Source organism: Balaenoptera borealis (genome assembly GCF_965194805.1).
Source record: "Balaenoptera borealis genome assembly, chromosome: 19".
NCBI lineage: Eukaryota > Metazoa > Chordata > Mammalia > Artiodactyla > Balaenopteridae > Balaenoptera > Balaenoptera borealis.
The window spans coordinates 16,907,240-16,921,990 of record NC_138878.1 but is presented as its reverse complement, the minus strand read 5'-3'; the positions used below and the strand labels follow the sequence as shown (position 1 = coordinate 16,921,990).

Here is a 14,751-nt window from a genome sequence, read left to right as displayed (position 1 = left end):
GTTTTAGTTAATTTATTAGAACAGAATTGCATTTTAAAATCCTATTGTGTGGACTTCCCTGGTGGTCCAGTGGTTAAGAATCCACCTGCCAATGCAGGAGACACGGGTTCAATCCCTGGTCCAGGAAGATCGCACATGCCATGGAGCAACTAAGCCCATGTGCCACAACTACTTAGCCTGCATCCTAGAGCCCACGAGCCACAACTACTGAGCTCTCATGCTGCAACTACTGAAGCCTGCACGCGTAGAGCCCGTGCTCCGTAACAAGAGAAGCCACCGCAATGAGAAGACCACGTACCACAATGAAGAGTAGCCCCCGCTCGCTGCAACTAGAGAAAACCCACGCGCAGCAACGAAGACCCAACGCAGCCATAAAATAAATAAACAAATAAATAAATAACAGTAAGCTTGTAGAGTTAAAAAAAAAATGAAATAAAATCCTATTGTGTTTGATTGGAGTTTTGAATAGCATTTTGGCACTTCATAAGATACTTTAAATTATCCACCTTGAATAATAATAATATTAACATTAATCTTATTATTATTGGTTTGTTTTATTCTTCCCGTTAAATCACAGGCAATGAGAGAGAACAATTCTTGTTCACTTTTATATTCACTACAGTGCCTAGAACAGTACTTTGATTCCAGTAGATTCAGAAGAGTTTGTTGAATCCTTTTTAAAAGGTACAAATAAAACAGTTAACATAGTTATTGTTAATAAACATCAGAATCCTCACACACTTAACCCTGTAAAGCCAGTGCAGATCTAGGTGCACATTTATTGAACTGGAGAGAATAGGACATGCCCATGTGACAGTTACATCTTAAGAATGACAAAGCTAGAGCAAGCTGTGTTTTGCTTTGTTTTCTTTCAAATCTAGTCTTAAGCTTTTCTATTTGGTGGTCATTGCTTGTTAGTTTCTAATAACAGGGCCTTTAGCAGTAAGATAATTATTGTATTGATGAATAATAGATGAAGAGACTCTTGAGGTAGTCAGAAGTAGGAAAGGAAGGGGTCAGAAAACGGGTTCACCTACCTGGTTCACCCAGCAGTTCTTCAGGCTGCATGCATGAAAGAGCAATGCTCCCTTTTTAGTCTCCCTTTGATTCAGCCTGTCTGCTAATCTCAGATGGTTTCCTTAGGCTTAGAGCTACAATTGTTTACCTCAGGGCTAGAGTGTTGCTTAAGATAAGCCTCCAAGCCCTGCTAATTCGTGTATGGTGTTTGATTCCCATTCCTCCGGCCTTGCACTCAGTGTACCACCATTTCCTTTTCCCTAGGTGTACGTGGTCGGGAATGAACCTTTAACAGTTTTGGTGGATTCCCTGCTTCCTGTCCTGGGAGTGCTCTTTTCTCTCTACTGTTTTACCAAGCACAGTGTGTCTCACATAAGGTAAACAATCTAGAGAACCTTATTGTTTGTAAATACTGAAATCTTTCTTGTATGTTGTTCTTATTTTGAATATGACTTATGCCACTTTATAATTTTTTTTTTCTTTCAAAGTCAGGAAAACATTTGACAATCCTCTAGAAAAGAAAGAGAGCTTTGCAGATTGCACGGGATTGGATCTAGTTTTTAAAATGACTTTCCTCAGCCTCTGTCTTAGACATCAGAAATGAAATCTCCGTTTACATGTATGAACATGCCACTGTTGATCAGTGAGAAATACTGGAATTACATGTCTAGGGAGGAGGAAATAGAGGTTGGATCATAAATACCTTGTGAGTAGTTAGAAATCAAGTTGGGGAAATCTGGATCTGAATGTGGCACTCTGTAATTTAGGCTTGGATTTGGTGTTAGTGCTGTACAGTGTTGTTGAGAATGAAGGGATTCCTTAGTCATCCAGAAAATAATCTTTGTATTGGAATTTAAGTAGGACTCATTTTGTATCAGCTCTGTTTTCACAGTGATTTATGTTGTTTCTTCCTCCTTCTAAGACTTTAATTGGAAGTTTGAGATTGACATATACACACTACTATATATAAAATAGATAATAAGGACCTATTGTATAGCACAAGGACCTCTACTCAATACTCTCTAAGGCCTATATGGGAAAAGAATCTAAAAAAGAGTGGATATATGTATATGTATAACTGATTCAGTTTGCTGTACACCTGAAACTAACACAACATTGTAAATCAGATATACTCCAATCAAAATTAAAAAAAAAAGATCCTACAGAATTCTGATTTTTGGTGTTTGGAAATCCCCCACATGTAATCTCATATTCAGTAATAGTATCTTCTTCATAGTATTATTATGAAGACTAACTATGCATTGAAGTGTTTAGCACTGTCCCTGGCAAATAATAAGCTCAATAAATAGTCACTATCATCATTAAGTGATAAAGCGAAGTGCTCAGTCTTGTATCTTATTCGAAGCTTACATACTGCCTTTAACTCTCTAACTTTTGGTCAGTGGATCACTGAAGCCCACAGACATGAGGGAAGTGACAAAAGAAAGTGCAGTGGAAGATGGAGGCTATAAATATGTGAATTTGGCTTCAAAAGACCATTCCTATAATAACTCTTGTTTTAGTTTTGAAGCCCAAGTCCTCACAGCACTATCATATCCTCATCAGAGACTGAGAAGGAAGAAGCAAACGTTTATTCCATTCCTGTCCTAGTTGATTGGCACGGATAAGAGGGGATAAGGAATCAGCAAGAATTTGTTGGTGTGCTGTTTCTTGGTCTCCAGTTATTGGTCCCACTGATCTTAGATGGTTTGATCACTGTAAACTTTTCTTTCACAGTGCCTGATTCAAAGGCAATGAGTTCATTTGGAATAAAAAAAAATCATGTGGGGCTCATGTGTCATATCCGGGCTGCTTCTACAACCAGAGATTAGTCAGTCACTCACTGAATTTCAGGATATTTGCATTCTGAAATTCACAAGAAGCATAGTTTCCACTCCCGCACTTCAGTAGTACTAGGTGATTGTGCCAGCCTTTAGAATGCATGGAACCTGACTGTCATTCTTTCTTTTTTTATGTTAGCTTGTTAAATGTGTAGAGTAAGATGACAAGCTCATTTATAACTGCTTTTTTCTGCCAGGTCACTTTGCCAAGAAATCTTATTATGGATGCTGGGGAAACTGGAGAGGAAAAAGGCAATTACTAGCCTGCAAGGATTTGCAGGGTTGGACAAAACTGTGCCCTCTCTCCATTCTCTGTGCCACTTTAGAGCTGCCACTCAAGGTGGCATTATGATTACCATCAAAGAGGCCGTTTGGTGAGTCCACCCATCCTTTGCTATCTCTCTTCAGATTTAATTGTACTCGAAAGGCCATTCTGTGACTTGTCCACTAAGGGGCGCTGATAGAAAGGAAACCAGAAACTCAAGCAGCTGAGGTGCTGCTATTTATTGATATCTCTAAGTGAAATGTGAGCCTTAAATGATCCTCCAGGTTTTTCCTAGATGCTAGCTAATAGGTGCAATTTACTGGAGCCTCACAGCTCTGCATCACAACAAGCCCACTTACTTCACAAAGTCTTTGCCAGTGAATCAGAGTAAAAGGCAGACACATGTTCACCCTCAACACCGTAACAATCCAGTTCTCCCTCTGACACTCAGAATGGTATGTGTGTTCAGAGTCAGACTTAATCCTAAGGGAAATTGTCTCAAAGCTCTCTTTTATGGTAATTTTATGATGGGGGTTTGTTTCTCCTAGGGGTTGTTTAGAAGGCGGCTAACAAGTGGTAGTGGAATGGATAATTTATTTCTCCTGCATCTCACAAGTGTATTTTAAATTATTTCCATTTTCTAGGTGATACGTGTAGATGTCATTACCTACGAACATAAGTTCTGGTTGATCAGAGTCCATGTAATACTTAACTGGCGGCAGCTACTCAGATGTCACACCACATTCAAAGTGCTATTTGTTAAAGTGTTTACATTTAAGTAACTCTTTAAGTTCATGGTTAATTTGGTTAAGTTTTAAAACACTTATTCAATATGAGAGTCTTGAGGAAAATAGAAAAAACACATTGATTGCAAACAGAATTATCAGTACAAACTTAAGCTACTAATTTACTGAGAGTTGTTGAGCATTAGTAGGTTTTGCAGTTCTAACTATGCCCCCGAACTGAAGGAGCTTAATATTTTTTGGCATGTTTATTTAAAAACCCTTTGGAACAGTTTATCCTGGGACCAATTTAGGGACTAGATAGAGGATTTTATAGTATGTGACTTATCAGCAGTTAAAACTTATTGCTGTCTTAACAAGTCTTTAGTGCAAATATGTCAAAATCAACAGTTCTTATTGAAACTACAGTTTCTCTTCTTGGTAGGAAAAAAAGTGGATAGGCAGTGATTGAATGGATCTCCATACACTGCTAGAAGCAATGGATCCTTAACCTGGGGTCTCTGTATGGACTTCTCGGAATCTATAATCCCCTTGAAATTATACACAAGAAATTTTTTTATATGCAAACATGGATTCTTTGCTGAAAATAGGGTCCATAGCTTTCATTAGGTATTGAAGACGCTCCATGTCTCCAAAACGTTGACACCATACCAAAGAAGTGTGTGTGTGTGTGTGTGTGTGTGTGTGTGTGTGTGTGTGATTTTATGATTTGTTCTAAAGATCCTGCTCATGGTGCTAGTGCCCCAACGGCAGGGTGCATATCACCACCTGGTCTTTATCACCACTTACCTTTCACTCTACCATTCTGCCCAGCAGCACCAGTTATCAATAAGAAGTTTGATTAAAGAAACTCTAAAAGAGCAGCTTAGATTTCATGATCTTTGGATCCAGAATTTTTACCTTTCTGGAACTAAATATAACTATTTGGAATTGACTCTTTCATTGAAATTTTAAGAATGAATAAAATAATGCTTCTTAAGGTAGTTGTTGTCATGTCTTTTTTTTAAAAGAATACTTGAATACAGTACTTCATTTTGACAGTTGGGGTGGTTCACAGAAGCTTAGAAGCTATTTCAGCTTTTCTTCTAACATAAAATGTGGTGGAGATAACATGATTGATCTGAAGGACTCTGGAAGATTCTAGGATAATATAGGAAGTAATTCTAAGCGTAATTTCTAGGTTATTCATTCTACTAAAGGAGTATAAAGGGTATGTTATTAAGTGAACTGGCAGATTGGGACATACTGCCCAGTTAGACGGTTTGCCAAATTAACTGCAATAATTGTATTTTCAATGAAATGAAGCGGCATCTGTCATTTTTTTCTCAATTTAATCTGAAAGAAATTTTATTCTTTTTTTTTTAATAAATTTATTTATTTTATTTTTATTTTTGGCTGTGTTGGGTGTTTGTTGCTGCGCGCGGGCTTTCTCTAGTTGCAGTGAGGCGGGGCCGCTCTTCATCGCATCGCGCGGGCTTCTCGTTGCAGTGGCTTCTCCCGTTGCCAAGCACGGGCTCTAGAGCGCAGGCTCAGTAGTTGTGGCACAGAGGCCTAGCCGCTCCGTGGCATGTGGGATCTTCCCAGACCAGGGATTGAACCCATGTCCCCTGCAATGGCAGGTGGATTCCCAACCACTGCGCCACCAGGGAAGCCCTCTTTTTTTTTTTTTTTAATTAACCACTTTATTTATTTTTGGTTGTGTTGGGTCTTCGTGGCAAGCGGGGGCTACTCTTTGTTGCAGTGCACAGGCTTCTTATTGTGGTGGCTTCTCTTGTTGTGGAGCACGGGCTCTAGGCGTGCAGGCTTCAGTAGTTGCGGCACATGGGCTCAGTAGTTGTGGCGCATGGGCTTAGTTGCTCCGCAGCATGTGGGATCTTCCCGGACCAGGGATCGAACCTGTGTCCCCGGCATTGGCAGGCAGATTCTTAAGCACTGCACCGCCAGGGAAGTCCCAGAAATTTTATTCTTTCATCACAAAAGTAATACATGTTCTTTGTATAATACAAAAAAGCATAAAGAGGAAAACAAAAATCAACCACTATCCTAATCACTGTTTACATTATTTTAGTGTTTTGTTTTCTAGTGTATCTTCTGTACCTTCTTATTTATTTACGTGATACAGTATAAGAATACTGTATATTGGCTTTTTCACTTATCCGATGAATGAAAGCTAGAAGCCTTAGTACCTCATGAGAATTTTCTTGAAACTTTTTGCAGAAATCATGGCACCATTTTTGATAACTTAGCCACATTTTATTACTTGGAAATTTGGCCTCCTCAGTTTTCTGCGCCTTTATGCATTTTCATAACTCAACAATTGGTTCACTGAGATTGACTGAATCTCTTCCTATGAAGATCATGTCTTTTTCCACTGCCCATAACCCTTAGTGGCTCATTGAAAAAAGGTCCAAGTTCCTTTGAATGGCATCCAAGGCTCTCTGATCTGCCTTTGCTTGTCAGCCTTCTCTTTCTCTTCTTTTCTTCAGGAACCAGAATATCTGCATAAACCTATACTTTAATTCCTCCTTGCTTTTGCAACTTATTGAAATAATAGTAATTCTTCAACATCCATCTTAAAATGAATCTTCCCCATTTGAGCAAATGGCTATGTAGGACATGATAGCCTAGCTTCTGAGAATAAATACCTTTTCAGCATGGAGAAACAGGAAAATAATTTAAACAAATTTTTGAGCTCTTTATAATGATTTACTGTATGGAAATAACATGTTACTTTAGAAGATTATTAATGGGGTTTCCAAAAAAATAGTTTCTCTGGGTGATAAATCTTACCCTGCATTGCAGTGATGAAGATGAAGATGAAGCCCTATACCAGAAGGTGTCCTCAGAGCAGTGCCAGGTAGAGCACCTTGGGGACTTGCTGTCCCACTGCCAGGAATGTGGTTTGGCAGGAGACTTCTTCATCTTCTGCTTGAAGGTAAGAACTATGTATAGTTCATGGTCAGCTTTATTCTAGGGTCGTACCAGGAGCCCCTTTGAATTTTCAAGGCAGTCATAATTTTAGGTCCTAAAATTAGGTCTTAATTTAGGAGAAATAGAGGACATAAGGGTAATTTATTTTTTAGTAGCCTTTGGTTTGGTCAAAAAGAAATTTACCTTCAGCCGTACACATATGATTGAACTACTTTCCAAGATAATCTGCACTGAAATTTTAGAGATGACCAGAGCAGAGCTGTTGATCTATTAAAGGGTTAATCTTTGCTCTTTGTTGACAGTAAGAACACTTTTGAAGTTAATAGTAGGTTTTACAGCTATAGAGTAATCCCTTATCCTTTCTGACTATTGTTTTGTCAGGTATTTGCAAAGGAGATTTAGCAGTTCTGCCTCTCTCATTTCATTTTGTAGCCACTTGAAACCTTTTCCGGGTTTGTTTCTTAGCCTGGTGGTTGTGCTTCCTTTTGCCCTAACCTCCGACAGTAACTTATGCCCCATACTGTTACTCCTTGTTTGTACTGCTAGCGACCATAAGCCGGTATCTCTGATTCCCTGTCCATCTCTGCCTTCTTTAGTATTTTCCCTAAATAAAGTGTCAACTCTAAGAGAATGTCTGTGGAGTTTAAGGTTGGTGTAGGTGTGGGAGAATGCAAGGAGGGAATCAGGGCTAACGTTCCTAGAATTGAAGTGGGTGATACTTTTTCGATGTTTCTCACCTCCCATGTTCACATTCATCCCCCTGCCCAGCCGTTCACTGTAAATAACATTCCAAGAAAATACCCTCTTAATTGGATAATTTCTTTAAAATTTGTTTAAAAAACAAAAAGTCAAAGGGCTTTGCTCTAAACCAAGGTTCTTCTGCCTTTGTACTATTGACGTGTTGGCCCGGATAATTTTTTCTTGGGGTGGGGGCTTCCTGTACATTGTAGCAAGTTTAGCAGCATCCCTGACCTCTACTCACTAGATGTCTGTGTCACCTCCCAATTATGACAACCAAAAATGTCCCTGGATATTGCTATGAGCCCCCTGGGGAGCAAAATTGCCCAGAAACAGTTGAGGACCACTGCTCTAAACTGTCAGTTACTATGGTAAAGCATTAATTCTTAAGGAACCTAAAGTTTTCCTTTCCCAAGGAAATTTACAGTGTGAAAGCTAAGGAAAAGCTTACAAAACCCACAGTAATGAATTATCTATTAGTAGAAGTTTAGTTCTAAATATCTTAGGGAAAAAGAGGTGTGGTGCTGAAAGCATCTAATAGTCTCTAAAAAAGGTTTGGAAGTGTTATATGACCTCAGTTCAAGGGAAGCTAGTGGTAGAGATCATAAAAATAGTGATAAAGTAAGTAATCTGTCAAACTAGTTCTTTGTGTGTATGTATGTTTTTTATTATGAAGTTTAAAATTTTCGTATACCTGGTATCATGATATATGTATTATTCTGCAACTTACATCTTCCATTCAACTGTGTTTTTGAGATCCCTCTATATTGATATCCATATAGATCTAGTTCATTTATCTCAACTGCTGCAATATAATAAATACATCACAATTTATGCTTATTGCTGTACATTTAAGTTGTTTCCAGTTTTTGGGTATTGTACTTAATGCTGTAATGAAAACAGACTGGTTCTCTATATCCACATTTCAAACAGAGTTTTCTAGCTGTTTCTGAAATCCTTAGTTCTACAGGATTTTTCTTCTCTTTTTCTTTTCTCCCACACTGATAGGAGTTGACTCACATGGCTGTGGAAAATGAAGCAGAGTTAAAAACAAAGCCATTCTCCAGCGAAAGCCTCTTGGAATTAGAGCAGCACCAGACTCTTCTTGTGGAAGGTCCGGAGCGGAAGCTGCTGGTCCTCCAGCTCACGGCTGTTCTGTGTGAGAGAATGTCTGAGCAGATATTCACAAACATCACTCAGGTCAGTGACGGCCACGTGCCGGTTCCCAGCCTGGTGGTATTTGTCTATTTCAGTTTCTTTCATTCTTTCCCCCAAATGTTCAAAGAAATATTACTCAGAGTGTGGTTTGATGACACCTGCATCAGTGTTACCTGGAATTCAGGTTAAACGTAAATTACTGAGCCCACACCAGGCTAAGAGAATCAGTACTTTCATAGGTCCTGGGAATCAGCATGTTTAACAAGCTCCTGAGGTGATTCTCATGCACATAAAACTGAGAATTATTTAAAATATTTATATATCACGGTGGTTTTCAACTTTTGGTGCAAATAAAATTGTCTGGGATCTTTTTCCTGATATTGATGCCTAGCCCACTTTTAGAGATTCTGATTCAGCATGTCTGCATTAGAGCCTGGGCATATGTATTTTTTTAAGCTCCGTGGATGATTCTAATGTGCATTAAAAGTTGAGAATGATTAAACTCAAATTTGAAAAAAAAATCACTAATGATAAGATCACCTTGAATTGTATAGGTCCTCTAACTCACAGCTTATCTCCACAACAGCCTGTGAAGTGTTTTTTGAGTGTTTGTTTTGTTTTGTTTTGCCTGTGAAGTTTTCAGATTTTTTTTTTCTGTCATTAGAAGAAATTTTATTTCCAAGCTCTTCAAAGGTTATAACAAGCACAAACAAAGTATTCTTTTAAGTGTCCCAAATTAAATCAAAGGCACATCATCAAAGTAAAACACTTGTGACATTGAGTATTCATTTAGGTTGTAATATTTTCACATCACTTTTTTTTTTAATCATTTGTAATATTCTGTAGATCACATTTAAACATTGTTTTAAAGACATGAAATAATTTAGTATTTTTTTTTAAGTAAAACCACCATTATAAAGTAGAGGAACTTAAGAAGACAAAGATCAAATCTGCTTCATATACAGGATGGGGCAATCTAATACACAATACAACATTAATCCTTTCAAACAAGTTTGCTAAGAAACAGCTCCCATGTTTAGTGTTAAAAATAAAACAATCTTCTTATTTAGAAAAGTCAAGATATCATTTGATTAATAAAGCCCATTCTTCCCCCAATTTTATACTTGCTTGTCTTCATTTAGAAATTATAAATTCATGAGAAAAGAACAAATTTTGTTATGGTATAAAAATCTTAGTCGGAAACAACAAATTACAAATATTTAATTTTTTTTAACAAACAATACTGTTTTCCTTCCCAAAATGTAAACATCTAGTAAATAAAACATACGTAACATTCCAGGTATAGAAACACTAGTAATTCACTTAATGAAAGAGGTGTATTTTGGTATATTTGGTGGTAAGGTTTTTGTTTAAGTATAAAGCACTTCAGCAAAGAACCAGGCCATTATTATTTCAAATCTACTCCTTCACCCAGTTTCCTTGAGTAGAAACTCATAAATTTCTGTAGAATTTTGGCTAAAGGACCAGGCCACAGGAAAGGTCCTGTGAAATATCTAAAAGTCATTTGGCTGGAGAAGTGTGTTCTTGAGATTTGGAGGCAGTCATTCATCACTTGGTGCTTGAAAGCATTCCTCAGCGGACTTCTTCCCTACAGTCTTCAGAGTAAAGCACAGGATCTGGGCTCCCGAAAGGGGTTGCTTCTGGCTGGAACACCTACCAGCAGGGCTTCCTTGCAGGCATTCTGCATGCAGTACTGTTGAAGCTCTGCAGCCGCCCGAGAGACCTTGATCCTCTCCACGCCGGCCTCCAGCTTGAGCTGCTCCACCAGGCGCTGCAGGGCGCTCACGCTGGCCCCCAGATTTTTTTTTTTTAATGCTTTCAGAGTAGAGTAACTATGTGAATCAGTGCCTGAATTTAATGGCTCAGACATTATTTTTACCAGCTTTTTTAAAAAATAGGAAATAAAAGTACTAAAGCATAGGTAGTGTAGTCATCATATTTTACCACTTTACCACAGTTAGTTGTTGCTCGGTTGGTGAATAGTCAATTGTAACATGGTATGATTGTCACGCTTAAATCTGACTCTCCAGCTCTTTGTATCATCGTCATTGTCATCTGCCTTCCGGTGTTGCTAAGCAGCATTTCACTACAGCTCCCGCTGAGAAAATTTGCAGCTGCCTGTCAGCTCTGACTTACCGTGCCTGTTTAATGAGAATTATGCTCATTATTTCTTTCCTGGCCTCTTATTCCTTCAGTTCACTGACCCCATATTATTTAGTAGGGTGATTTGTTTCTCCTGTGTTTATATCAGTTCCCTAAAGACTTTTTCATCCAGACTTTATGTTTTTGTCTCAGGATGCTAGTTGGAAAGGAAAATGGTCTAAAAACTGATATGACTTAAGCCTTCCCACTTATCTTCTTTTACTCCTAATTAAGGAACAGTGGTGTTAGGCTGATACAAAAGTGATTTGTCCCATTAAATTATCGTCAGCTGAGGTTAAAACATATCAGGACAAAAAGAAACACACAAAAAAATCATTGAACTGCATTTGGTAGTCTTACTGCTAGTGATAATTTTGGTATATTATTTTGAAATACACACGTATATGGATATGTTATAAGCAATAAATAAGTTATTTTGTTAACATAATTAGGAAACAAGATTTTCAGCATAAGAAAGAGAGTTATAAACATAAAATTAAAGAACTTGAGTAAAACTCCTATAATATTAAGTTCTAACTGGAAGTGTTTATATGAACTCATAATTTATTTTTCTCTTTTTAAAAAGCAGGTGTTTTCTAGCTCAGTCCACTGTCAATGCCAAGCAGCAATGACAATCCAGTAGCAATAACTGTCCCCAGTACCAGATTATAGTTTCTGAATACCATCTCCTACGAAAAGAACACAAAACTCATTGGATTAAAGGTTCATTCGGGTCTAGGGTGGGAATTGTACTGTAAGCCTCAGGGCATCTTGAAGCAATCCGAGGTTAATGGGCTCATGTCAGTGGCATTCAGGAGCCACCTTGGAGGGGCTCCTGTTGACCACAGGTAGGACAATTTGAGCATTACAAAGAATAATACCTGCAGTGGATTAAAACACGTCAAGTACCCCCCCACCCCCCCGCAAATCTCTTGTAGGACATGTTTGAGGTTGCTGAGGCATGAGTTCACTGTTTTGTAAATTGATAAATGAAGGGAATGAATAAAGCATTTATCTTTCCCGTGTAACTAGTCAATGAAGAAAATTTTTTCTTTGTATAAGAACCACAGCTGAAAAACTCAAAAAGAGAACTAGAAAATTATATTTTGCAATCCCCTAATAACAAAATGGATCTAGGTAGCAATCATCAATGTTGCTAAAACCATTAGGGGTACTTTATAATGAATGTATTAGGCCATTTGGCACCCAAACCAACTGTTCCTTTCTTCTTCCAGCATTTTATTACAAAAACTTTCAAATTTGAAAGAATTTTATAGTGAGTACCTGTATACCCACTACCTAGTTTTTACAATTAACATTTTATTATACATGCTTTATCACATATTTATCTATGTTTCCATTTGTCTATACATTTTATTTTTGGTGGATTTCAGGGTTAATGCAAATATCAGTAATGTCAACCTGAATATTTCAGCCTGGACCAGTTAATCCTTTTTCATTTAAAAAAAGTTTTTTTTATTTTGGACCAGTTAATCTTAACATCACCGTGAGAAGCAGACATTATTATGTGCCTCCTCATGTAATGCCATAGGAAGTATGCCACATCACCTGGGAAGGGTTCTTCCCCTCAAAACCCCCAAACAATACAAAACAAACCCCCCAAAATGTGAACCTAAATCTGATCAGGGAAACTCAGGATAGAGGAGCAAATTAAGTGCCATGAGGAAACAATTAGCCAAATCCATAATGTGGGAAATTCCATAGTACAAATGACCCAGCTTCTTCATCAAATAAATGACATTAAAGAGGAGCAGGACTGTTGGGGACTTGAGTCATATCAATGAAATGCAGTGTGTGGATCTTGATTCAAACAAGCCAATTGTATGAAGACATTTTTGCGACAGTCATGGACCAGGTATTAGAAGATATAAGGAATTTTTATTGAGTGTAGTCGTAGTATGGTAGTTATATAAAAAACAAATCTTCTTATTTGTTAGAAATGCATATAGAAGTATTCATGGGTGAGAGATTAAAAATTCAATAAAGTGTGTTGGCAGATGGCATATTAGTATATGAGACGATGCAGAGAGGAATGAGGCGTGGAACAGTCTGTACTGATGCAGAGCCCTGTTCCAATTCCCGAGTTCCTGCATTCCGCAAATGTGTATTGAGAGCCTACTATGTGCTACATGCTCTTCTGGGTATCAGAGACACGGCAGTGAACAAAACAGACACATATCTGTGCTCTCATGGAGCTTACATTTACATAGAGGGAGAGAGAGATGGTAAACAAGTAGGCAGAAACACAGAGGGCGTTAGACGGTGATAGGTACCAGAGAGAAAAATCAAGCAAGGTAAGGGGATGATAAAGGGAGTGTGGTAAGGTAAACAGGGTGGTCATGGAGAACCTCACCGAGAAAGTGACTTTTGAGCAAAGATCTGAAGCAGGGAAGGAGGGAGCTATTGAGATACTTAGGGGAAGAGTGTTCCAGATGAGAGGGAGCATGCCTGGAGTGTGGAGGGATCAGCAAGGCGCCAGTGTATATGGAGTGGAATGAGCACGATTTTTCCTGGTCTTTCAGGAAACTGCCACTGTCTGCACCCTTCTGTAACTGGATCACTGTAATTGGCAGAATAGAAGGGGTTCTACGTGCTGTGGTCTTTTTCATATGATAAAATTTTTTAACATAAACACGTGCTCATTGTAAAAACATTTAAGTAACACAGAAGTAAAAATTTTAAAAAAGTAGGGACTTCTGATTAAAGATGGTATATTGAGCAAAAGTGTTTATCTGTTCCCTCTGGAAACCACAGGGACCAACAGAACAGGAGAGGAGACACATTAGAGAAGAGAATAACAATATTTGGAAACTGGAAAATAGTAGCTGATTCAGCAACTTCAGAAAATGGAAAGCTAAGTGCCTGCATGGAGGAAGTCAGGAAGCAAAGTACTATGCCTCAATAGAGCTGTTAAAATTTTTTTGAAATGAAAAAAAAGAAGCAAGTCACTTCTCCTTGCCGAACCCTAGAAGGACTCGGGGCACCAGATAAGCTCTAAAGATGGAGCTGAATTTAGAGCTTAAACCAGGTTGAAAGGCTCCACAAGAGTCAGTAAACCCTTTGACTCCTTCCTTAACTTTGTACAACTACCTCCCCTCTGCAGCAGAAGACTGGAGGTTTATTCTTGAGAGAGGTTGAACCCAAAGACTCTGAACTTGGGTGGTAGTAGCACACTGCAGAACGGGAGGATTAAGCCGATGCCTGCAGACTCAGCAGTAAGGCCTCAGCTCCCTTGCACTCAGTTGCCAGAGTGTTGGCAGCAGGTTTGCACATCCCCATAGGATTATTGTGACAATTAAATGAGTAAATACCTGTAATATGTTCAGAGCAGTACCTGGTAAATAGTAACTGCTTAATGTTATCACTAAATTAAATAGCTAAATAATTAAAACTGGTTGCCTCTAGAGTCAGAATCAGGTGGGGAGAAATGGGGTAGGGCACTGCCATTTTTCATTATAAACTTTCAGGAATATTTGGCTTTTAGAATTATGTAGCTTTATAAAAAATTTTAAGTAAAAAGTAAAAGTGTCTCCCATTGTCTCCTCAGTATACATAAATTCTAGAACAGGCATCAGTCACATACCTTTCCTTGTGGCTGGCAGCCCCATAAAATCACAGGAAATGAATAGTAGGGGAGGAGCTGTTGTCCAAATGGTTTAGAGGTTTCGTTGTTACAAGGTTTGGGGGAAAGCGTACTTCATAAATGACAATTACAGCTGGCTGTCAACACCAGTCAACAGCTCCCAGGTTTTTTATTTCACATACAAACTGAAAGTTTCTTTCTTAACAAAAATAGGATCATACTACTTGTTTAGCAATGTTAAATAGATAGAGAAGAGGAATTTAGAAAAAGTTGGAAGGCTAGATAATGTTC

The 14,751-nt window shown here is 38.3% G+C and overlaps 2 protein-coding genes, 1 long non-coding RNA gene and 1 pseudogene across 9 annotated transcripts in view; 2 read left to right on the top strand and 2 right to left on the bottom strand.

The window, feature by feature from the left end:
• The window catches only part of HAS3 (hyaluronan synthase 3), a 229,423-nt gene that overhangs the window by 70,466 nt on the left and 144,206 nt on the right, over positions 1–14,751 (top strand). The gene's annotated exons all lie outside the window — the stretch shown is intronic.
• The window catches only part of TANGO6 (transport and golgi organization 6 homolog), a 178,982-nt gene that overhangs the window by 45,477 nt on the left and 118,754 nt on the right, over positions 1–14,751 (top strand). For all 4 annotated transcript variants that reach the window (XM_082369795.1, XM_082369797.1, XM_082369796.1 and 1 more), the window contains exons 8-11: positions 1,282–1,394; positions 3,056–3,232; positions 6,669–6,801; positions 8,544–8,735. In XM_082369795.1, the coding sequence (XP_082225921.1) occupies positions 1,282–1,394; positions 3,056–3,232; positions 6,669–6,801; positions 8,544–8,735 (615 nt within the window). The remainder of the gene's footprint in view (positions 1–1,281; positions 1,395–3,055; positions 3,233–6,668; positions 6,802–8,543; positions 8,736–14,751) is intronic.
• LOC309617566 overlaps positions 1–14,751 on the bottom strand; it is a 147,484-nt gene that overhangs the window by 14,732 nt on the left and 118,001 nt on the right. The window lies entirely within an intron of this gene.
• LOC309617544 (guanine nucleotide-binding protein G(I)/G(S)/G(O) subunit gamma-10 pseudogene) lies at positions 9,430–11,758 on the bottom strand (annotated as a pseudogene). Its single transcript has one exon. The product of its transcript is annotated as a guanine nucleotide-binding protein G(I)/G(S)/G(O) subunit gamma-10 pseudogene (transcript).